General features: G+C 44.3%; 1 protein-coding gene across 2 annotated transcripts in view; it reads right to left on the bottom strand.

The window, feature by feature from the left end:
- DCTD (dCMP deaminase) overlaps positions 1–25,134 on the bottom strand; it is a 30,109-nt gene extending 4,975 nt beyond the window's left edge. The window contains exons 1-3 of one of the 2 annotated variants that reach the window (XM_075849650.1): positions 25,032–25,134; positions 13,364–13,475; positions 6,949–7,084 (exon numbers count right to left, since the gene is read on the bottom strand). In XM_075849650.1, coding sequence (XP_075705765.1) covers positions 6,949–7,084; positions 13,364–13,475; positions 25,032–25,057 — 274 coding nt within the window. In that variant the 5' untranslated portion in view covers positions 25,058–25,134. Of the gene's footprint in view, positions 1–6,948; positions 7,085–13,363; positions 13,476–24,874; positions 24,951–25,031 lie in introns of those variants that run through there. The other variant, XM_075849651.1, reaches the window with a different exon arrangement.
- Between the last annotated feature and the right edge of the window lie 39 nt (positions 25,135–25,173).

Raw genomic sequence — 25,173 nt, 5'->3', positions numbered from 1 at the left:
GAAATACCCCATATGTGGTAATAAACTGCTGTTTGGACCCATGGCAGTACTCAGAAGGGAAGGAGCGCCATTTGGCTTTTGGAGTGCAGATTTTGCTTGGTAATAGTTCTGTTTGGGGTTTTGCTGGTATTGCAGTTTATAATGTGGAAGCATATGTATCTGTGCGGAGTATATCAGGGCATAATAAGAGGGTATAATGTGGTAAATAAAATAATTCATAGATATGTGGCCGGTGTCGCACTGATAAATGGTGCCCGATCTTATCCGCTTTTGGACACTCTGCACAATTTCTGTCGCTATATTCTGAGCGGCAGAACTTTTTTTGATTTTTTTCTCCACCGGAGCCGTGCGAGGGCTTATTTGTTACGTTACAATCTGTAGTTTTCATTGGTACCATTTTAGGGTACATGTGATTATCACATTTTATTTGATTTTTTGGCAAGCAAAGTGACAAAAAAAAAAAACCCATACATTTTGACAATCTTTTTTGTCCTTTTAAGGCTGTGTTCACACTGAGTTTTGACGAGTTTTTTGACGCGGAAACCGCGCCAAAAAACTCCTCAAAAACCGCCCGAAAATGCCTCCCATTGATTTCAATGGGAGTTGGACGAGTTTTTTTACCGCGAGTAAAAAAAACGCATTGCGGTAAAAAGAAGCGTCATGACCCATCTTGAGGCGGTTTCCGCCTCCAAAACCCCATTTCAATCAGTCAGAAAGAGGAAAAAAACGCCTCGACGAGAGTTTTGACGCGTTTTTGTCAAACCACTGTGCAAAAACCGTCTGGAGCAGTTTTTGCAGGAGGAATTTTCCTCCTGCAAAAAACTCAGTGTGAACATAGCCTTACAGTTATCACTGTGCGCTATAAATTACATTTTACTTTATTCTGCAGGTCGGTACGATTACGGCGATACCATATGTATAGCTTTTTTTATGTTTTGTGGCGTTTGCGCAATAAAAAATTTTTTGCGTCACCATATTCTGAGAGCCATAATTTTATTTTTCAGTCAAAAAAGCTGTGTAAGGGCTTGTTTTTTGCGGGACGGGTTGTAGTTTTTATTGGTATTATTTTGGGGGACATGCAAATTTTTGATCACTTTTTAATTTTATATATTTTGTGAGGTGTGATGACCAAAAAAAAAAATAAATAGTGATGCTAGCATTGTTTAATTATTTTTTGCGGTGTTCACCGTGCGGGAAAAATAATATTATAGTTGGGGTCGTTACAAATGCGCTATTACCAAATATGTGTACTTTAACGGTTTATTTTTTTTCCTATAATAAAAGACTTATTATAGGAAAAAAAGCATTTTAATGTTTTTGTAACTTATTTTTACACTTTTATAAAACATTTTTTATAACTTTTTTTTTTTTTTACTTGTTCTACTTGAAGACCTGCAGCACTGATGGCTGCTATAACACATTACACTACCTAGGTAGTGTAACATATTATAAACTGTCAGTGTGACGCTGACAGTCACACTGACAGGAAGCCTATGAGGACCAGCTGGACCTCATAGGCTTCCGTGAATGGCAGACCCAGAAGGCCGTAGTATGGCCTCCGGTTTTGCCATGAAACCAACGGCAGCACCCGCAATCGGTCCTCGGGAAAGTTTGTTGTAGCAACAAACTTTCCAGTTTGTTGCTAGACCAAACTTTCCCTGCGATCACATGATCGGGACCTGAACCAATCAGGTCCCGGTCATGTCTCCGGGACCAGAGGCAGGGGTTGACAGCGCAATCCGGGTGTCAGCACTACTCTGAGACACCCGGATCCCGCTTTTAACACCCACTGTGCATTCACGTCGGCGCTGCACAGAGCCCAGCAAGCGCCGACGTGAATTTACTGTGAGCGGTCAGGAAGCGGTTAATACCGGTGATCATATTCTCTGACAGCCGAACCAATCGCTATGCCGGCTGGAACAGACATCTGTATATACTCGTCCTGGCAGCATGGGGTATGTGTGAAAAGGACGTTTATGTACAGATTGTCGGCATGAAAGGTTTAAACATGGAGTGACCAGTGTATGCTCTGAGCAGCCATTACTTCCTTTAGCTTTTGCAGAACGTTTAAAAAAAAACAAAAAAAAAAAACATGCAACATATTTATAAAAGTACAAAATGTGAGCAGGGGTGAACAAAATGCAGCTAGGCTCTTCCAGATGTGTAGCTGGGCATTTGAGCGTCTTTTACACAGGCCACTGATCAGGCAAACGAGCGTTTATATGAACACTCATTCCAGATCATTGCCCTGTCTAAACAGGTCAATAATCAGCCGATGAATGAGCAAACACTCATTCATCGCGTAATCAGATCTTTTATGCGGCCAATAAAACGGTCGGTAGTCAGCAGCACATCTGCTTATGTAAATGATAATAAAGATCGTTCCCATATATACCGATCAGCTATGAGCTGGAGTAGATTGGCGCTATAAATGACGGCACTAAATTTATCGAGATGCGGTGACCCCTCCCACTAAGACACATCCACTTTTTGATTTTTTAAAACCGACAGACTGTGCAAAAATGTTACTACTTTTCAGGGGGGTTTTTCGCAGACAAGTTATTGCGTAAAATTGCAACCGTTCTTCTCCAGAATTCTGGCTTAGAAGACTTTATAAATTTCCCCCAACAGGTACCAAATGAGGACACGAGTCCGTTCTCTTCCTGTATTGAACATTGATATATGGGATTGGTAAGCAACTTCTATGTAGCCTCAAGATTGACAGCGGGGGCCCTGTGTGGAAGAAATAGACTGAGGAAATGAAGGCCTTCAGCGACGGGTCAGTGAAGAGGCTACATGTGGCTGGCGCTATTTCCATCTAGAGCTTTTGCCATTGTATTCGGCTCGGTTTTTACTTCTATTAATTATTTTCTGTCAGGCCAGAATGGCAGAGCAGGTCTATTCTGTCTGAATTACTGACCATTACGCAATGTCCACCCCACCCCCCCCCCTGTCAAAGAACATAACTAGTTATATCTCAAGCCAAAACTTATTACAGGCTACATAGTGAATGGCCTAATAGAAAAGGAGACTATTGTAAATAGACGATTGGTATTGTAGACGGGGGAGAAATTTAACATCAAAGTGTATCTTTGTAACATGTAATCATGACAAGTGTGCCACCGCAACACTTTCTCCACTCGTGTACAATTCTAATGAAAGATTGCCTTTAAAGTTGCAAATGCCTAAAGGTATCATCTGGTTTTTTTAAACAAGCGCTGTGATCCTCATCGAGTTATGCATAGGACATTTCATTATGTTCACAAAGCCTCTGTGACCAATTCCCACTGACAAACGCAATTTAACAGATAAAGGAGTTCCAGAAATAAAAATATATACAGAAGCAGGAAAGTCAAATACCCATTCCATCTACATAACTCATTCATAAGGCGCTGCAGCTGGGTTCTGAGTGAAATATGGGATCACCACATCCAAGCTTATTTCTACTAGAGCAATTTTATTCAGCTATTTGGAGGCAGAATAAATGAGAACAGCTTATTTAAAAGGGCCAGAAGATCTTCCTCCTCCAGATCTCACAGGATATCGGTTGAGATTTTAGGATATAACCTAAATAGAGGAAAACAAAATCCTAAAGTGCAGCCTTTCATCTTTCATATAAAAAGAATACACAAAAAGAAAGAGTAGGAACAATACAGACCCAGTCTTTCAGATGAACTACCTATAGTGATGCAAAGCAGAATAAAAGCTTTGAAACCACTGGTAGTCCAGAACTAAATATTGAGTACACTCATTCGGAAGGATTGCGCGTTACAAGTTGTTAGACCCACAAACTAATGGAAACACTGCAAGGTGAGAACGGTGAGACACATTTGGGGAATAAGCCATTATACAATTTTTTCCTTTCCCTGGATATTCATTGCGCTCTTTTTAACCCCTTAATGGCCAGTCTATTTTAGACCCGGGCAGGTTAAATGATGTACCAAGTTTATAGTTTGGGTTGTTACGGACGCGGCGATACCAAATGTGTAACTTTTTTACTTTATTTTTGAATAATAAAAAGTGGGTTTTCCATTTTTTTTTTTCCACTTTTTTACTAGTCCCACTAGGGGACTTCACTATGCGATAATTCGATCGCATTTATAATACACTGCAATACTTCTGTATTTCGGTGTTTTATGCCTGTCCGTATAAAACGGACAGGCACCTGCTAGGCCATGCCACTGGCATGACCTAGCAGGCATACACTACAGGCAGACCTGGGGGCCTTTATTAGGCCCCCTGGCTGCCATTGGAGACAGACACTCGCCAATCTCTCCCTCTCTCTAAAATCACTCATATGCGACGCTCGCTATTGAGCACCGCATCTGAGGGGTTAAACGTGTGAAATCGATACGAACATCGATCTCACCCGTTAGAGCAGGGATGCCCCTTCCCTCAGCTACCTTTGGTAGCTGAGAGCAGGGAGATTTGACAGCTCCCTGCTCGGTATACTTATTCTGATGCAGCGCTGTAAAAAGGCTATTGCATCGGAATAAAGCCCGTTAGTGCCGGCCGTAAAAACACTATGGGGCGGTCACTAACGAGTTAAATAAACTATAATTTAAAAAAAAACAACACTATTTATGGTCAGTTCAGAACTTTTAAAAGGTTGGAACTTCACATTGAAGCCCACAAGTTGCTGTAAAATACTTTTCTGGGATTGTCGCTAGGTCTCTTCCAACCTTTTTTTCCCCAATAAAGAGACAATGAAGTTGTGGCGTGGTAATCACGTTATCTCACTTTAACTTGAGGTTGACACCCTGGGGCCTGGACTAAATTAGATAATTCAAGCCAATTTTTTTTAGATAAAGATATATATGTATATATATTTTATGACTCATAAAAAACTAAAATCTATAATACCTTACAATTTCATTAAATGTTTGGAAAAACTAAGACTATAACAAAGTTATATCTTAATACACACCATTCAACCCAGCATCCTTATCCATCTGGCATACTCAATCACAAATTGCCTACACCACCAGTTATGGTCCTGGCCACCATCAGTCAGGTTTCCAGAAATCCCTTAAAAGTTTGGGCAGTAACAAAGATAACATGTGCTTATTAAATAACACTGTCTAGATGTTGGTGTGCTCGGAAACTGCTGCGCCACACAATGATAGGGGGTCGTCATCATCATCGTGGTCTCATAATGGCACTATGGACAAACCGATAACATGTTCTATGTACACTTTGCGCTATAATAGCAACTCAGGATAACCAGTATAATGCAAAAAAGAACATCTTTATTAGATGCAAGATAAAATAGAGAATATATGATGGAACGACAGACATGATGCAAGGATTCCCACACAAATACTAAAAACCTCCCATAGAAAAAAGTGCATGGGTAAACACTGCAAAGTGCAAGTGGCTGAACAATAAATACAGCAGCCCTATATCTAGACCCCCGGACGAAGCAGGTGGCAAAACACATGTTGGGAATGAGGGTTTTCCTGCAGCGAGGCAGTGACACCTAGCGTCATAGATAACCATGATGCTAGGAGCCCGGCTACCTGCAGTGTGTTCGGTCTGGGACATACGGCCGACATACGGACCGAACACGCTCGTGTGAATCCGGCCTAACTCGACACTTGTCAGTATAGGGCTGCTGCATTTATTGTTCTGGCACTTGCACTAATAAAGATGTTCTATTTTGTGTCATACTGGTTATCCTGCCTGTATTTTGTGATAGGAGTATTCACTTTGCACTATAGACAAAGATCAACGCTCCATCACCTGACCAAGACGCAGATGTCGTGGAATGGATGAGACCTTGGAAAGTGGGAGCAGCACGTATTTGGTTTATACGCAGAGCACACAGCAACATTGTACTTGAGTACATTTAGTTCCCTTCTACTTTATGATCCTTTAATCGTATTTGTATAAAACTGGCCAACTCCTTTAACCCCTTAATGACCGCCGATACGTCTTTTTACGGCGGTCATTAGTGGGCTTTATTCTAGAGCGCCGCCAAACTACGTCGCTGCTGTAGAATAAAGTAAACAGAGCAGGGAGCCGTGAAATCTCCCTGCTCTCAGCTGCCAGAAGCAGCTGAGGGCTGGGGGCGTCCCTGCTCTGCCGGGTGAGATCGATATTAGTATCGATCTCACCCGTTTAACCCTTCAGATGCGGTGCACAATAGCGAGCACCGCATCTGAGTGGTTTTGCAGAGAGGGAGGGAGCTCCCTCTCATCTCACTGACACCCGGCGATAAAATCGCCGAGTGTCTGTGTCTCTAATGGCAGCCGGGGGTCTAATAAAGACCCCCAGGTCTGCCTGCAGCGAATGCCTGCTAGATCATGCCGCAGGCATGACCTAGCAGATGCCTGTCCGTTTTAAACGGACAGGCAGTAATACACTGCAATACAAAAGTATTGCAGTGTATTATAATAGCGATCGGAGGATAGGGAAGTCCCCTAGTGGGACTAGTAAAAAAGTAAAAAAAGTTTAATAAAGTTAATTTAAAAAAAAAGTGAAAAAAAAAATGAAAAACCCAGCTTTTCCCCTTACAAAATGCTTTACTATTAAAAAAAACTACAATAAAGCAAAAAAGTTACACATATTTGGTATAGCTGCGTCCGTAACGACCCCGACTATAAAGCTGTTACGTTATTTAACCCGCACGGTGAACGCCGTAAAAAATAAAATTAAAAACAATGGAAAAATTGCTGTTTTCTGTTAATCCTGACTTAAAAAAAATGTGATAGAAAGTGATCAAAAAGTCGCATCTACTCCCAAATGGTACCAATAAAAACTGCAAGTCTTCCCGCAAAAAACAAGACCTTATACAGCTATGCCGACGCAAAAATAAAAAAGTTACAGCTCTTCGAATGTGACAATGGAAAAATCTAAAAAATGGCTTGGACATTAGGGCCCAGAATGCCAGCAGGGGGAAGGGGTTAATAACAGATCTCAAAACACAAAACAATGATGTAAACATACCATATGGATATTTTGTGTCAAGCCTATCATTTGCTGTTCTAGCCCATGGAAGGACATCATCATGACAGCCATTAGGCATTCCATTATACCCAATACCAACTATCTTGTTCTCTGGATTCACAATACATGCTCCGACCTAAAATGGAAAAGCAAAAGGAAGAGTTTCCACTTATACTATTGTAGACATTACGTGATCAACTGGTCAAATAAAGCTGAACTCCTGCAATTTTTACATCAGTAAACCATTTACAGACAGCAAAAATAAACCACCACTCATCGCAAGTTCTATTGAAAACGCAGAATAATAAATCAGAACATACATGTTTTCAGCTCATTCACACAAGGGGGTAATGTTGCGATAAAAAGTATTGCAGATTTTACTTTTTTTTCAGATGCCGTTAAAGAGGCCCTGTCCCTAGGTCATATACGCAAGTTCAACTGGTTTACTTACCTAAACAGTGTTGTCTCCCTGATTCCATCGCGGTTTTCTTTTTTTTCTGGACCCCATTTCCAGAGATGACCTACTGTTATGTCAGCTCCCTCTATGCTAATTAGCCGTAGTTCGCCAACAGGGTCGTGAACTACCCTCTAGGTGCCTCACACTGATTGGTCAGCATCAGAGGCAGGAAAGTTAGCTCCACACCAAATTAGCTTATAGGGAGCCATACAACAGCGCTGGAATCAGGTAGACAGCGCTATTCAGGTCAGTAAACCAGTTCAACTTAAATGACGTAGTAACAGGTCCTCTTTAAAGAGGTGATCCCAAAAAGGGGCGGTTTTTCATAACAATCTATCTGCAGGATAGGTCATCAATATATGATCGGTGGGGGTCTGACACCCGGACCCTGCACTGATTAGCTGCTCAAGCACCATAAGATTTGCAGTGGTCAGTGCCGGAAGCAGATGGCCCCGACCACTGTATAGCGGTCGTGCTGCAGCTAGTCACCTGAATATGAGCAGAGCTGCAGTGTTCGAGCATGGCCGCTATACAGTTGTCGAAGCCATCTGCTTTTGGTGCCGACTACTGCAAAACTTTTGGTGCCGGAGCAGCTTATCAATTCTGGGTCCGGGTGTCAGACCCCCACCAATAATTTACTAATGACCTATCCTGTGGATAGATCATCAGTATGAAAAGCCGCACAATGCCCAGACAAGCCCTTTCAGTCTATATGTAAAAATCACATTTGTTACAAGCATTTTCTCCCGACTAAGGCAATACCTCATATGTGGTCGTAAACTGCTATTTGGACACACAGCAAGGCTCTAAATGGAAGGAGCGCTATTTGGAGTGGAGATTTTACAAGATTCGTTTTTTGATACCATGTTGTATTGAGCTAAAGGTACCAGTACAGTGGAAACCCCAAAAAAAATAACCCCATTTTGGAAAATAGATCCCTCAAGGAATTCATCTAGGAGGTATAGTGAGCATCTTGGAACCACACAGTGTTTTGCAAAAACTAGTACACAATAGAGGTTGCAGATTGAAAATTGCAATTTTCCACAGCCATTTCAGTGCCCAGCTTGTACCACTGGAGACACACACCCCAGAAATTGTTAAGCGTGCTCTCCAGAGTACAGTAATACCCCATATGAGGTCATAAATTGCCATTTGGGCACACTGTCAGGCTCAGAAGGAGCGCCATTTTGCTTTTGAAGCACGGGTTTTACTTGTATTTCAGCTTATAATGTGGTGGTATACGCAAGCTGGGCGGAGCGCGTCAGGGTATACGCAAGCTGGGCGGAGCGCGTCAGGGTATACGCAAGCTGGGCGGAGCGCGTCAGGGTATACGCAAGCTGGGCGGAGCGCGTCAGGGTATACGCAAGCTGGGCGGAGCGCGTCAGGGTATACGCAAGCTGGGCGGAGCACGTCAGGGTATACGCAAGCTGGGCGGAGCACGTCAGGGTATACGCAAGCTGCGCGGAGCACGTCAGGGTATACGCAAGCTGCGCGGAGCACGTCAGGGTATACGCAAGCTGCGCGGAGCACGTCAGGGTATACGCAAGCTGCGCGGAGCACGTCAGGGTATACGCAAGCTGCGCGGAGCACGTCAGGGTATACGCAAGCTGCGCGGAGCACGTCAGGGTATACGCAAGCTGCGCGGAGCACGTCAGGGTATACGCAAGCTGCGCGGAGCACGTCAGGGTATACGCAAGCTGCGCGGAGCACGTCAGGGTATACGCAAGCTGCGCGGAGCACGTCAGGGTATACGCAAGCTGCGCGGAGCACGTCAGGGTATACGCAAGCTGCGCGGAGCACGTCAGGGTATACGCAAGCTGCGCGGAGCACGTCAGGGTATATGTAGACTAGGCCGAGTACATCAGGGAATGATAGGATGATGTAATAATGGGGTGAATGAATAATAATCTATGGATTGGTGTGGTACGCTTTGAACCACTTTTAGGGTATGTGCACACGTAGTGACCAAAAACATCTGAAAATACAGAGCTGTTTTCAAGGGAAAACAGACCCTGATTTTCAGACGTTTTTTGAGCAACTCGCGTTTTTTACGTCCGTTTTTGGAGCTGTTTTCATTGGAGTCTATTAGAAAACAGCTCCAAAAACGTCCAAAGAAGTGTCCTGCACTTCTTTGACGAGGCAGTCATTTTACGCGTCGTCATTTGACAGCTGTCAAACGACGACGCGTAAATGACAGGTCGTCGGCAAACCCATTCAAATGAATGGGCAGATGTTTGCAGATGTTTGCCGACGTATTGGAGCCTCGTTTACGTCTGAAAATAGGTCGTGTGAACCCAGCCTTATGCACAGGCCGGCTTTATTGGGTATTATGCAAAATAGGTGCGCTCCAGTATTGCCTAATCTTTGACTTCACTAGCCCTATAAGCAGAACAAGGCCCTAAAGTTTCCTCATCTCCGCTGCATTTACGGGGTCCAGCAAATGATGATGTGGGGTATTTAGTGAACAACTACTGGACCTAAAAAATTAGTCTGGGCCGTCATTTAGCATAATTTTGCATCATTGCGTCTTGGGAGTCATAACGTGTTATTTTTCCGGTGACGGAGCTGTGTAAGGGCTTGTTTTTAGTGGAACGAGCTGTAATTTTTAATGGTTCCATTTTGGGGTACATGCGATTTTGTTTTTATCACTATTTCTTCCATATTTTGGGAGACGAGGAAACCAAAAAAAAAAAAAACAGCAATTCTAGCACAGGTGTTTTTTCTTTTTTACAGCATTCACCGTGCGATATAAACAATACAGGTCAATATGATTAGAGCGACACAAATTGATATTGTTCTTTTTACTACTTTTCCCACAAAAAAAATATTATTTTCTTTAAAAAAAATCATGTTTTAGTTTCGCCATTTTCTGACAGCCATAACTTTTTTTTAGTTGATATTGCTGTGGGAGGGCTTGTTTTTTGCATGACGAACTGTATTTTTGTCGGTACTATTTTGGGGTACTTGTGACTTTTTGGTCACTTTTTTTCTGAGACAAGGGGACAAAAAAAATACATACACACATATATATATATATATATATTTTGTGTTATTGTTTTTTATTGAATTTTTTTTACAGTATTGACTGTGCGGTAAAAATAACGTGTTTTTATAATTTAGGCCGTTCCTAACGCAGCGATGCCCATTATGTATAGTTTTTTTATTTTTTTCGAATTATAAAAAAGGACTTGATCAGGGAAACAGGGCGATTATTGTTTTTATTACATAAAACTTATTTATTTAATTTTCTTAAACATTTACTTTTTTCACTTACTTGGATCTGATCTACTGATCCCCTTTACAATACACTGCACTACTTATATAGTGAAGTATATTGTAACTGTCATTTTTCACGTGACAGTTGAGCCTATTAGGTCCTGCCCTGGGCAGGACTAAATAGGCTTCCGTACCTGGCAACCAGGAAGCCGTTGCTGGGATTCCTGGTTGCCATAGCAACCATCGCAACCCGTGATCTCTCGCGGGCGAGTACAGAGGGAGCCCCTTCCCTCTGTAAACCACTTTAATGCAGCCGACGTCATTGACCGGTGCATTGAAGGGGTTAAACGGCGGGGATCTGCGATAACTGCCACCGCCGCGGGTGGTCAGCATTTTATATTACAGCTGACCCCTGCTGAAGATGAAGTGGGCACAGCTCCTGTGCCCGCTTCATCTACATGGCGTGACTGTACGCCCTATTGCGGGAATGTACTGTGAATCAGGACATACAGTCATGCCCAAAAGCGGGAAGGTGTTAAAAGCAATGTGCATTTTTCCATACATTTTTAAATTACTCCAATGAATTAAAAAGGTTTTCGGCATTTAAAAAAAATATGCAGACATGTGTGTCTCCATAGTTACAGACTACACATAAGCTTGGCGTATCTTCTGATCCTGCAGTCGTTACCCTCTTCTATTTACTCCCTCTTTACATATGACTGCAGGAGACAACACAAAGGGGATATTTACTACTGCTCCTGGGTCTAGAAAGTGTTAAAAAAAAAAAAGTGCCAAATTAGTGCAATTTTGAGGTTTGCATCTCACTAGACACTTTAAAAATGTCCTGAAAAGGGGTCCTAACTTAATGGTTAACGACTGTGGCTTAAAATGTGCCAATTGTGACAACCATGGCTCTGCAGGAGCCCACACACACAGGGGAGGCATTATCATTTTTGCCTCCCTTGTCTATCTTAGGCCTCATTCACATGACAGGGTCCGAGTGTCGGCCGATTTTCCCGGCCGGTTTGCATCCGATCAGATTCTGTTCCGGGCCGTGTTGCCGTTTTTACCGGCCGATTTGGACCCGATTTGCATCCATTTTTTTCCCTTTCCGTTTTAAAATCGGATGAATTTCATTTAAATTTGTTGCCACACATAGCTCTCTGTAGATAATGCCACCCAGCCCCCCCCCTGTAGGCGAGGCCACCCAGCCCCCCCCCTGTAGGCGAGGCCACCCAGCCCCCCCCCTGTAGGCGAGGCCACCCTGTAGGCGATGCCACCCTGTAGGCGATGCCACCCTGTAGGCGATGCCACCAAGTCCCCCTGTAGGGGTTGCCACCAAGTCCCCCTGTAGGGGTTGCCACCAAGTCCCCCTGTAGGGGTTGCCACCAAGTCCCCCTGTAGGGGTTGCCACCAAGTCCCCCTGTAGGGGTTGCCACCAAGTCCCCCTGTAGGGGTTGCCACCAAGTCCCCCTGTAGGGGTTGCCACCAAGTCCCCCTGTAGGGGTTGCCACCAAGTCCCCCTGTAGGGGTTGCCACCAAGTCCCCCTGTAGGGGTTGCCACCAAGTCCCCCGTAGGGGTTGCCACCAAGTCCCCCGTAGGGGTTGCCACCAAGTCCCCCGTAGGGGTTGCCACCAAGACCCCCGTAGGGGTTGCCACCAAGACCCCCGTAGGGGTTGCCACCAAGACCCCCGTAGGGGTTGCCACCAAGACCCCCGTAGGGGTTGCCACCAAGACCCCCGTAGGGGTTGCCACCAAGTCCCCCGTAGGGGTTGCCACCAAGTCCCCTGTAGGGGTTGCCACCAAGTCCCCTGTAGGGGTTGCCACCAAGTCCCCTGTAGGGGTTGCCACCAAGTCCCCTGTAGGTGATGCCACACAGCCCCCTGTAGGTTGCACTCACCCCCCCCCCCCACATTCCAGGAAAAGTCACTGACTTCAATGTCCATATATGGACAGTGTAGTCACTCACTTCTCCTGTAGCGGAATCCCCGGCCATAGCGTCGGGGATTCCGCTGCAGAAGTGAGTGACATCGCTGCGTCCATATATGGACAGTGTAGTCACTCACTTCTCCTGTAGCGGAATCCTCAATCCCCGGCCGGGAATTGGGGATTCCGACTCCTACAGGGAGCAAAAAAAGACCCTCCTCCTCACATGCACTCTGCGCTGTGAGGAGGAGGAGGAGGAGGAGGAGGAGAGAGTGCGCGAGCGACGGTAGACCCGGCCATCACTCGGGACACATTCCGGTGATGGCCGTGTATTACCCGGCCCTAGACTTCTATGGGAGCCGGGCGGCCGGGGTACCCGGCCGAAAATAGGGCTTGTCCCATTTTTTGACGGCCGGTTTTCCCGGCCCGTCAAAAAAATCGGTCGTGTGAATAGCCCCATTAGGGGTCTATTGTTCCTAATGCAGCCGGCCGATTTATGAACGGCCGGCACCCGGCCGGGAAACCCTGTCGTGTGAATTCCGCCTTCTATTCACTGAGAAAAGTTGCCATCTTTTTTTTTCCTGCTAAATAAACTGTTTCCACTATCCAAAACAGATTTAGAAACTTTTGCAGGAACTGCACATAAAATTTTCTTACACTGGCACAAAAGACCAATTTAATAATTCCCTCTGAAAATGTTCTCCCATATACAAACTTGCACATTGCTATTAACTATGAGATGGGGGGGGGCGCGGCTCGCCACATTTTTTACAGACATTAAGTGAGATAATTTACATACAATACAATTTACTTACTTGAGAACTTGGATCCTTACTCCTCTGAGCAGATAAAAAGGCAACAGCCATAAAATATTCACACCATTCTAAGTAATCTTCCCGCTTTTTACACATTGCATCAACTGGTTGCCTAGAAAGCAAAATGCAAATTGAGAGAGTGCAATGAACCATAAAAATAACCATGGCAAACAATGCAAATATTGATACCTGTCAATTATTTTCAGGTCAGCTTTTTAGCTCCCATGACACTTCATTCATTAGGTCCCAGAGCAATTGTAAACGGCACTAATGAACACATTTCCATAATCTATGCAGGGAGGAATTCTGGGTAAAATATGCTTAAAAAGATACACTACATATGTAAAACTTGCCAACGTCAGTGACTGAATGTTTTACAAAAAGATGTTAGGAGAGCGGGATTTAATGATACTCCCAGCAGGCGGCTGCCGCTATGGCTGTCACACTTTACTTCTCTTCATTTAGAACAGGGTTTAGCGCGGTCAAAGCCATAAACAATGATTATTATGCATTTTGAAGATGTTCATTATTTTAGACACTAATCTCCAATAACAGTTACCATATTAAGCAATCACAGGCATGAACAATAGCTGAAATATTGGATTTGTAGGGTCTGCAATAATAAACGCATCAAGTCAAGTGTTCTGGTTTGTGTGTAAATGTCAGTGCAGTGGATACATGAAAGCAACAAAAAGCAGTGTCTGACAACATAACCCTTAACCCATGACACAGCCGCCATCATCATCATATTTCACAGGTTAGCACCACTAAATTTAGAGGTTTTCCAGGAAAGAACATTATAGAGCTATCCTTTCTTATGAGCCATCAATGTATGATATGTGGGGATCTCTGGTACTGCAGCTCAGCTTATTCAAGTAAGGCCCTATTCACACGACAGGGATGCTCGGCCGTGTGACGCCCGTTCTTTGAACGGACGTCACATGGCTGCAGTAGGAACAATAGACCCCAAATAGGGCTATTCACACCGCCGATTTTTTGACGGCCCGGTAAACAGGGCAGTTAAAAAATGGGACATTTCCTATTTTGGGCCGTCCTCCCAGCCCCTATGGGGCCACGTACAGCACGGCTGTCACTCGGATGTGATCCGAGTGACAGCCGTGCATTCTACCTCTCGCTCTCTTCTCCTCCTCCTCACAGTCCGAAGTGCATGTGGTGAGGAGGAGGAGGAGGAGGGTGTTTTGTTTCTCACTGTAGGAGCTCAATCCCTAATCCTGAGGCTGAAGCTGTGGCCGGGGATTCCGATCCAGAGAAAAAAAATGGATGCAAAACGGATCAAAATCGGCCGTTAAAAACAGAAACACGGCCCGGAACGGAAAGAATGCAAAGCTGCCGAGAAAAACGGACCAAAACGTCCGTTTTTATCAGCTGCCACACGGACCCGGTCGTGTGAATAGAGCCTAAGGCCCTATTCACACGAAAAGTGTTTTTTGAACGGATGTCACACGGCCGCAGTAGGAACAATAGACCCCAAATGGGGCTATTCACACAGTGGATTTTTTGACTGCCCGGTAAACAGGGCCGTCAAAAAAAATAGAGCATGTCCTATTTTCAGCCGTTCTCCAGTCCCCCATAGAAGTCTATGGGGCCGTGTAAAGCACGGCTGTCACTCGGATGTGATCAGAGTAACGGCCGTGCTTTCTGACGCTCATTTTCTTCTCACAATGCGAACTGCATGTGAGGAGGAGGGTATTTTTTTGCTCCCTGTAGGAGCAGTATCCCCGGCCACAGCGTTGCCGAAGCTGTAGCTGGGGATTCCGCTCCAGGTGAAGTCCCTAACTTCACTGTCTATATATGGACAGTCACGTCAGGGACTTCTCCTGGTGCGGTTCCTTTACTGCTGAAACTGAATCCCGGCGCTGTGGCCGGTGTTTCCGCTCCAGGAGAAGTACCTGACTTCAATGTCCATATATGGACACAGTGACATCAAGGACTTCTGAAGCGGAATCCCTAGCACTGTGGCCGGTGATTGATTAATAATTGAGCATACCCATGATAGGTGCCAGAGCTGAGTGCACAGCAAGAAGTCCACCCCAACGCGCGTTTCGGCGCAAATGCCTTCGTCTGGGGGTGGCGTTTGACACTGAATATGCCACTTTTAAGGGGGGAGCCAGCCAATCATTGTGAGGTATCCTAAAACCGGGATCCCTGATGTAAAAAATGTGTATGACTCGCTGTTTACTTACAGGTCGCTGCCTCGAGGTGAGCCAAGATGGGCGCACCGCCGGAAACGCCGGTCACGAGGGGCCGGAGCCGGATACAGGTCACCGCGTCAGCGGACACGGTCCCGTGAATCCGAAGTCCGGCACGTCACAAGCGGCGGAGCGGAGGCCGGTCATTTGTCCACCAATCAAGGGAGCGACACAGTGAGAGACAGGTAACCATGGATACGACAGAAACATAGGTGGTCTGGCTCATGCGACAATAGGATAAGGTTTAACTTTGTGTAACTTTTGTGGGCAGTACATAGCTTGCAGACGCATACAGTGTTATGTTATGCCACTAGATATTGTTTACTTTACACGGCATATTCATTTTGTGAGTTGCATGGCTTGTATGTCCTTTTTAACCTGTTGGTTTGTGGATTCTTTTTAAATCATTGTATACCTATGTGTCATCCTTAATAAAGTATTTTTCTATTTTCGTACACCTCTAGTCTATTGGCATCTCTTTCTTTAGGATAGATATATATATATATATGGTCTAAAATAGGATGGTCATTAAGGGGTTAATTCAGCAGCGTAAAAATACACCTCATATGAACTACACGGTGTACTTCCCATTAACCCCTTAGTGACCACCAATACGCCTTTTCACGCGAGTCACTAATGGGCCTTAGGCTAGGCTGACGCCTTTTCACGTGAGCCTAGTCTAAGTCCTGCACGGGTCTCCCGTGCAGGCAGGAGCCGGGGCTCTGCTGTCTGATGACAGCTGAGCTCCTGCTCCAACGCCCGCGATCGAAGTTTACTTCGATCGCGGCCTTTTAACCCGTTAAATGCCGCCGTCAATAGCGACCGCGGCATTTAACTTTGCTTACAGAGGGAGTGAGCTCCCTCTGTCACGCATCGGCGGCCCGCGAATGCAATCGCGGGTCTCCGATGGGGTGTCATGGCAGCCGGGGGCTTGATAAAAGCCCCCAGGTCAGCCCTGGACATATGCCTGTTAGGACGCGCCGGAGGCACGTCCTAACAGATTGCCTGTCAGATTTACACTGACAGGCAATAATGCTCTGGTATTCGAAGTATACCAAAGCATTATAGCAGCGATCTGAAGATCACACAGTAAAGTCCCCTAGTGGGACTAATGAAATAAATAATAAATGTGAAATAAAGATTATTAATAAAAATTACAGTAAAAAAAAAAAAAATAAAACCATTTTTTCCCATAAAGTGGTTTTATTTAGTAAAATTTTAAAAAATAAATAAAAGTAAACATATGTGGTATCGCCGTGACCGTAATGACTCCATTAATAAAGTTAATATGTAATTTAAACCGCAAAGTGAACACCGTTAAAAAAAAAACGCAAAAAACAATGGAGAAATTGCAATTTTTTCCATTGCCCCCAAAAAAGTCATAATAAAAATGAATCAATAATTCCCATGCACCCCAAAACAGTACCAATCAAAACTACGTATCGTCCCGCAGAAAATAAGCCCAAAAAATCACTACATTGATGGAAAAATAAAAAAGTTACGGCTCTTGGAAAGCAACGATGCAAAAACAAATAATTTTAGTTCAAAAGAGTTTTTATTGTGCAAAAGTCGTAAAACATAAAAAACCTCTACATATGTGGTATCGCCGTAATCGTACCGAACCGTAGAATAAAGGCAACATGTTATTTACGCCGCACAGTGAACGGCGTCAATTTAAAAACTCATAGAACAATGGCGTAATTTCAGGTTTTTTTTATAATCCCCCCCAGAAAAAGTTAATAAAAAAACTATATGTACCCTAAAATGGTGCTATTAAAAAGTACAACTAATCCCGCAAAAAACAAGTCCTCATACAGCTATGTAGACGAAAAAATAAAAAAAAGTTATAGCTCTTTGAATGCGACTATAGAAAAACGAATAAAATAGCTTGGTCATTAGGGTAAAATGGGCTGGTCACTAAGGGGTTAAAATCAACGGGAAACTGTTTGCAGGCGTATTTCAAAGCGTAACCCGAGCGTTTCATGCTCCGAAATACACCTGAAAATGAAGGCTGGGTTCACACCGTTTTTTGCAGGAGGAAAATCTGCCTCAAAATTCAGTTTGTAATGTTGAAGCAGATTTTGCTCTGCCTGCATGCCGATTTACGCTGCGTTTTCCGCCCACGGCCATTGAGCATAAAACGTCGCAAAATACGCTGTCTCTGCCTCTCATTGATGTCAATGGGGGGCAGAGGCGTAAACGCCCGAAAATAAGGATGATCTCCATTTTCCCGCTCGTGGGGAAAAAAACGCCTCTGCCTCCCATTGAAATCAATGGGAGGCATTTTCGGCCGTTTTTGGCGCGTTTTGCGACGCAGTTTCCGCGTAAAAAAACTGTGTGAACTCCCCCAAACCGTATAAACATGCCCTATGTTTCGCTTGTGTATGTATAATATAACAATAGTACACCTGACTGAAAACTGCATAACATGATGATTTTGCCACAGATTCAGAGAAACCTGCAGTGTGGACTCAGCCTTAGGCCCCATGCACACGACCGTAGAATTAGTCCACAATCGTGGACCGTAATTACGGTCCGCATTTACAGACCCATTCATTTATATCGACCACGGACACCTTCCCATATATATTTTATATTCACACGTCCGTATATTTCATCCATCCGTAAATACTGTCTATAAACATGGATTCATAGTCTTATAATCATCCGTAAATCATCCGCATATACGGAACGATGTCTGTAAATACGGGCCGTAGTGCATCTATTTACTGATACGCAAAAAAACAGGGAGGAATCCCCTAGCGTCGTATAGCAACGCTTCCATAATTACGGATGAGCATTCTTAGCGATCCGTAATTACGGAAGCACCCATAGACTTCTATGGGGAGTCCGTAAAAAAAAACAAAACGGAAAGGTGTCCGCAGCCCATAAAAATTTATAGGTCCGTAATTACGGATGAAAATTATGGTCGTGTGCATAGGGCCTTAAAGGGGTTTTCCCATAAGGGACATTTATGACATATCCACAGGAAATGTCAAATGTAAGATAGATGGGGGTCTCACCTCTGGGACCCGCACTTATCTCTAGAACGGGCACCGCTAAACCACGTTCTACCATTTTGCGCTCACGCTGACTCCTGGCCACTTACTCTTGGTCGGGAGTTACAGAAACAGCGTAATTCGCTGTTTCCCATAGTACTGAATAGCAGTTACGGAAGTAATGTAACATGCGAGCTACGCTGCTTCCGTAAATACTATTCAGTTCTATGGGAGTTACGGAAACGGCTTAGCTCAGCGAGTTACGCTGTTTCCGTAACTCCCGACCACGTAATCAGTAAGTGGCCGGAAGGTAGCGTGAGCACAAAAAGCAGGAACGGTGTTTAGTGGACCCCGTTCTAGAGATAGGTGTGAGTCCCAGAGTTGGGACCTGCATCTATCGGACATATACTGTGGATAGATCATAAATGTTTCTGATGGGAAAACCCCTTTAAAGGGAATGTGTCGCTAGAAACATTTTTTTTTAGTTAAACAGTTAGAATATAAAATGATTACACATTGTTATAATTTTTACACAAGTCAGGAAATATTATAAATTAGATTCTAATTTATAACATTTCCATGTGCTGGTCACTAGAGGGAGCAATTCCCAAAATTGCAGCATTGCAATGTGGTAAAGCAACCTCATTGCTTTATGCTGCAAATTTGGTGTAGACACGCTCTAGTGTGCTCACACAATGCCCCCTCCTTTATCCTGGCTAGTGCCAGGAGAAAGGAGGGGGTTGAATGTTCAAACCTCATACACTGTGTGCTGCCATTTTTTGAGCGTGCGTTCACCAGCTGAGTGCATCATTTTAAATAAAGTGATATAGTACGGAACAGCAGTTCCACGGGGAGGCAGAAACGCCTAGCATTAGAAATGTCTGACGCCAAGAGTCCAGCTTACCTGTACCGTGGTCAGGCTGGGGAATCCGTCCGTTTTTCATGGCCCGATCTTGGTCGTGTTCAAGAGCTGTTATTTCTTATAGACACGGCCATAACACAACTGTTTTGTACGGAGCAGTAATAGGCCTACATGGCGTGACATACAGTGAAGGAAATAAGTATTTGATCCCTTGCTGATTTTGTAAGTTTGCCCACTGTCCAAGACATGAACAGTCTAGAATTTTTAGGCTAGGTTAATTTTACCAGTGAGAGATAGATTATATAAAAAAAAATAAAAAAAATCACATTGTCAAAATTATATATATTTGCATTGTGCACAGAGAAATAAGTGTTTGAGCCCCTACCAACCATTAAGAGTTCAGCCTCCTCCAGACCAGTTACACGCTCCAAATCAACTTGGTGCCTGCATTAAGGACAGCTGTCTTACATGGTCACCTGTATAAAAGACTCCTGTCCACAGACTCAATTAATCAGTCTGACTCTAACCTCTACAACATGGGCAGACCAAAGAGCTTTCTAAGGATGTCAGGGACAAGATCATAGACCTGCACAAGGCTGGAATGGGCTACAAAACCATAAGTAAGACGCTGGGTGAGAAGGAGACAACTGTTGGTGCAATAGTAAGAAAATGGAAGACATACAAAATGACTGTCAATCGACATCGATCTGGGGCTCCATGCAAAATCTCACCTCGTGGGGTATCGTTGATCCTGAGGAAGGTGAGAGCTCAGCCGAAAACTACACGGGGGGACTTGTTAATGATCTCAAGGCAGCTGGGACCAGAGTCACCAAGAAAACCATTGGTAACACATTACGCCGTAATGGATTAAAATCCTGCAGTGCCCGCAAGGTCCCCCTGCTCAAGAAGGCACATGTACAGGCCCGTCGGAAGTTTGCAAATGAACATCTGGATGATTCTGAGAGTGATTGGGAGAAGGTGCTGTGGTCAGATGAGACTAAAATTGAGCTCTTTGGCATTAACTCAACTCGCCGTGTTTGGAGGAAGAGAAATGCTGCCTATGACCCAAAGAATACCGTCCCCACTGTCAAGCATGGAGGTGGAAACATTATGTTTTGGGGGTGTTTCTCTGCTAAGGGCACACGGCTACTTCACCGCATCAATGGGAGAATGGATGGAGCCATGTACCGTCAAATCCTGAGTGACAACCTCCTTCCCTCCACCAGGACATTAAAAATGGCTCGTGGCTGGGTCTTCCAGCACGACAATGACCCAAAACATACAGCCAAGGCAACAAAGGAGTGGCTCAAAAAGAAGCACATTAAGGTCATGGAGTGGCCTAGCCAGTCTCCAGACCTTAATCCCATCGAAAACTTATGGAGGGAGCTGAAGATCCGAGTTGCAAGCGACAGCCTCGAAATCTTAATGATTTACAGATGATCTGCAAAGAGGAGTGGGCCAAAATACCATCTAACATGTGTGCAAACCTCATCATCAACTACAAAAAACATCTGACTGCTGTGCTTGCCAACAAGGGCTTTGCCACCAAGTATTAAGTCTTGTTTGCCAAAGGGATCAAATACTTATTTCTCTGTGCACAATGCAAATAAATATATATAATTTTGACAATGTGATTTTTTTTATATAATCTTTCTCTCACTGGTAAAATTAACCTAGCCTAAAAATTCTTGACTGCTCATGTCTTTGACAGTGGGCAAACTTACAAAATCAGCAAGGGATCAAATACTTATTTCCTTCACTGTAGGTCCTCTACTGTACCCCCGATCTCAAAGTGTACAAATAGGCGAGGACAAATCTTATGGCATGCCCCATTGGAGAACCATTTTTAGGGTATGTTCACACGAGGTGAGCAAAAACATCGGAAAATACGGAGAGGTTTTCAGACAAAAACAGCTTCTGATCAGACGTTTTTTTTAACAACGCGTTTTTCGCGGCCGTTTATGGAGCTGTTTTTTTCAATGGAGTCAATGAAAAACGCCTCCAAAAACGTCCTGCACTACTTTTGACGAACTGTCATATTACGCGCCGTATTTTGACAGCGACGCGTAAAATAAAGGCTCGTGAGAACAGAACATCGTAATTCCCATTGAAAGCAATGGGCAGATGTTTGTAGGCGTATTAGGGGCGTTTTTTCAGACGTTTACGCCTTGAATTACAGTCACAGTTAGTACGGTTGAAAAAAAGACACATGTCCATCAAGTTCAACCAAGGAATGGGAAAAGGTAAGTAAAAAATTTCTACACATAGGAGCTAATATTTTTTTGTTCTAGGAAGTTCACACAGGGTTTTTAGACGAGTTTTTGGACGCGGAAACCGCGCCAAAAAACTTCTCAAAAACCGCCCGAAAATGCCTCCCATTGATTTCAATGGGAGTAGGAAGAGTTATTATACCGCGAGTAAAAAAAACGCGTCGCGGTAAAAAGAAGCGTCATGACCCATCTTGAGGCGGTTTCCTCCTCCAAAGCCCCATTTCAATCAGTCAGAAAGAGGAAAAAAAAACCTTGACGAGTGTTTTGACGAGTTTGTCAAACCACTGTGCAAAAACCTACTGGAGCAGTTTTTGCAGGAGGAATTTTCCTCCTGCAAAAAACTCCGTGTGAACACAGCCTTTTTTAAAGCCATCTACTGTTCCTGCGGTGACTATTCCATAGATTCACAGTAAGGCTGGGTTCACACGACCTATTTTCAGGCGTAAACGAGGCGTATTATGCCTCGTTTTACGCCTGAAAATAGGGCTACAATACGTCGGCAAACATCTGCCCATTCATTTGAATGGGTTTGCCGACGTACTGTGCAGACGACCTGTAATTTACGCGTCGTCGTTTGACAGCTGCCAAACGACGGCGCGTAAATTGACTGCCTCGGCAAAGAAGTGCAGGGCACTTCTTTGCAACGTAATTTGAGCCGTTCTTCATTGAACTCAATGAAGAACAGCTCAAGATTTACGAGCGTCACAGACGCCTCGTATATTACGAGGAGGAGCATTTACGGCTGTAACGACGCAGCTGTTTTCTTCTGAAAACAGTCTGTCATTTCAGCCGTAAATGACAGCTAGCGTGTGAACATACCCCTAAGGGTATGTGCACACGTAGTGACCAAAAACGTCTGAAAATATGGAGCTGTTTTAAAGGGAAAACAGCCCCTGATTTTCAGACGTTTTTTGAGCAACTCGCGTTTTTCGCACCGTTTTCGCAGCGTTTTTTACGTCCGTTTTTGGAGCTGTTTTCATTGGAGTCTATGAGAAAACGGCTCCAAGAACGTCCAAAGAAGTGTCCTGCACTTCTTTTGACGAGGCAGTCGTTTACGCGTCGTCTGACAGCTGTCAAACGACGACGCGTAAATGACAGGTTGTCTGCACAGTACGTCGGCAAACCCATTCAAATGAATGGGCAGATGTTTGCCGACGTATTGTAGCCCTATTTTCAGACGTAAAACGAGGCATAATACGCCTCGTTTACGTCTGAAAATAGGTCGTGTGAACACAGCCTAAAGAAGTCTTGTCGTCTCTGCAGGTTGAACCTTTTTTTTTCAGACGGAGGGAGTGCCCCCTTGTTTTTTGAGGGGGTTTTACATGGAACAGGATTTCACCATATTTTTTTGTATGTGTCATTCATATATTTATATAAATTAATCATGTCCCCCCTTAGTCGTCTCTTTTCAAGGCTAAATAGGTTTAATTCTTTCCTCATAACTTAGATTCTCCATGCCCCTTATTAGCTTCGTTCCAATTTTTTTATTTTTTACAACTCCAGGACATCCTTTCTATGAACTGGAGCCCAGAACTGAACTGCATATTCTAGATGAGGCCTCACTAATGCTTTGTAAAGTGGTAATATTACATCCCTGTCCCGTGAGTCCATGCCTCTTTTAATACACAATATCCTGCTGGCCTTTGAAGCAGCTGATTGACATTGCATGCTGTTATTGAGTTGATGATTTACAAGTACACCCAGATCCTTCTCAACAAGTGAATCCCCCAGTGTATCTCCCTAGGACATATGATGCATGCAGGTTGTTCGTACCCAGATGCATAACTTTACATTTATCTACATTAAACTTAATTTGCCAACTGGATGCCCAAGTACTTAGTTTGTTTAAATCGGCCTGCAATTCACGAACATGTTCCATAGACTAAACTATATTACATAGCTTGGTGTCATCTGCAAAAATAGAAATAGTGCTATTAATCCCATCCTCTATATCATTAATAAATAAGTTGAATAATAGACCATTCAGAGTAGGAATCATTGACCACAACTCTCTGGATACGGTCCTTGAGCCAATTCTCAATCAAATTACAAACTATATCTTCTAAACCTATAGTCCTTAATTTACCCATTAGATGTCTACGGGGGTCGGAATTACGCCTGAAAAAACGGCACCATTACGCCTCCAAACATCTGCCCACTGCTTGGAATGGGATTTACAGTGTTCTGTTCCCACAAGGCGTAATTTTAGACGTCATTTTCAAAATACGGCGCGTAAAAAGTAGTGCAGGTCAATTCTTGGGACGTTTTTCATTGACTCCATTGAAAAACAGCTCCAAAATCGGCCATTAAAATACACCGCAAAAAATGCGAGTTGAAAAACCATTTAAAAATCAGGAGCTGTTTTTGCTTGAAAACAGCTCTGTATTTACAAACGTATTTTGCTAAGCCGTGTGAACATAGCCATCCCTCTGCATGAATTTTCTATTTTTTTTTTGTACAAACAAAACACCAGGACTGCCTGCGGTTCTACTGAACAGTACCTAGGACACCTACGGAGATTGTATGGATGACGAACTGTGAGAGGGGGGGTCCATACTATGAAGCCACATTATGGCCATCTGGCTATAAGGCTGGACGTAGGAGGGACCTCTGAGGCACAATGGGGGGTGGGGGGGTATACTGGGCATTATGCTGGCGTGTGGCAAGGTTGTGCACACACACTAATTACGTCCGTAATTGACGGACGTATTTCGGCCGCAAGTACCGGACCGAACTCAGTGCAGGGAGCCGGGCTCCCAGCATCATACTTATGTACGATGCTAGGAGTCCCTGCCTCTCCGTGGAACTGCTGTCCCATACTGAAAACATGATTACAGTACGGGACAGTTGTCCTGCAGAGAGGCAGGGACTCCTAGCATCGTACATAACTATGATGCTGGGAGCCCGGCTCCCTGCAGTGTGTTCGGTCCGGTACTTGCGGACGAAATACGTCCGTCAATTACGGACGTAATTAGTGTGTGTGTGTGTGTGTGTGCACATACCCTTACTACACAACTCTCGTGCAAAAACGGCTGGAAATGCATTATCCACTTCTTACAAAACATTTGCATGTGTCAAGAATAGAGGCGCAGGGGCGTCATAGACACACACGTGCCCTGTATTCAACATCTTCAGAAATATCGCACACAAACAATGGAAGCGAGGATTACCCGCGTGTACACCAATGGCACCATTCAGACCATGAACACAAGTGTAGTACCCTGTACCGCCAACACCCGCCGCTCAACGACACGTGGGCACGCTAATACTACATGTAACCCTTTCTACCACCAGTACCGGGTGGAAACACCTCGGACAAACACGTACCCGCTCACTGACGCTTCTCCGCTCATGATTACTCTACAGCTCAGATCTCCCGCGTTGTCAGCGTGTAAGTAATGACGTCATACGGTCGGACGCTTCGCTAAGTCCCGGGCTATAAAGCAGCTCTAATTGGCTGAAATACGCC

This window comes from Rhinoderma darwinii, chromosome 1 (genome assembly GCF_050947455.1).
Source record: "Rhinoderma darwinii isolate aRhiDar2 chromosome 1, aRhiDar2.hap1, whole genome shotgun sequence".
Classification (NCBI taxonomy): Eukaryota; Metazoa; Chordata; class Amphibia; order Anura; family Rhinodermatidae; genus Rhinoderma; species Rhinoderma darwinii.
This window is presented reverse-complemented; position numbering and strand designations above follow the sequence as displayed.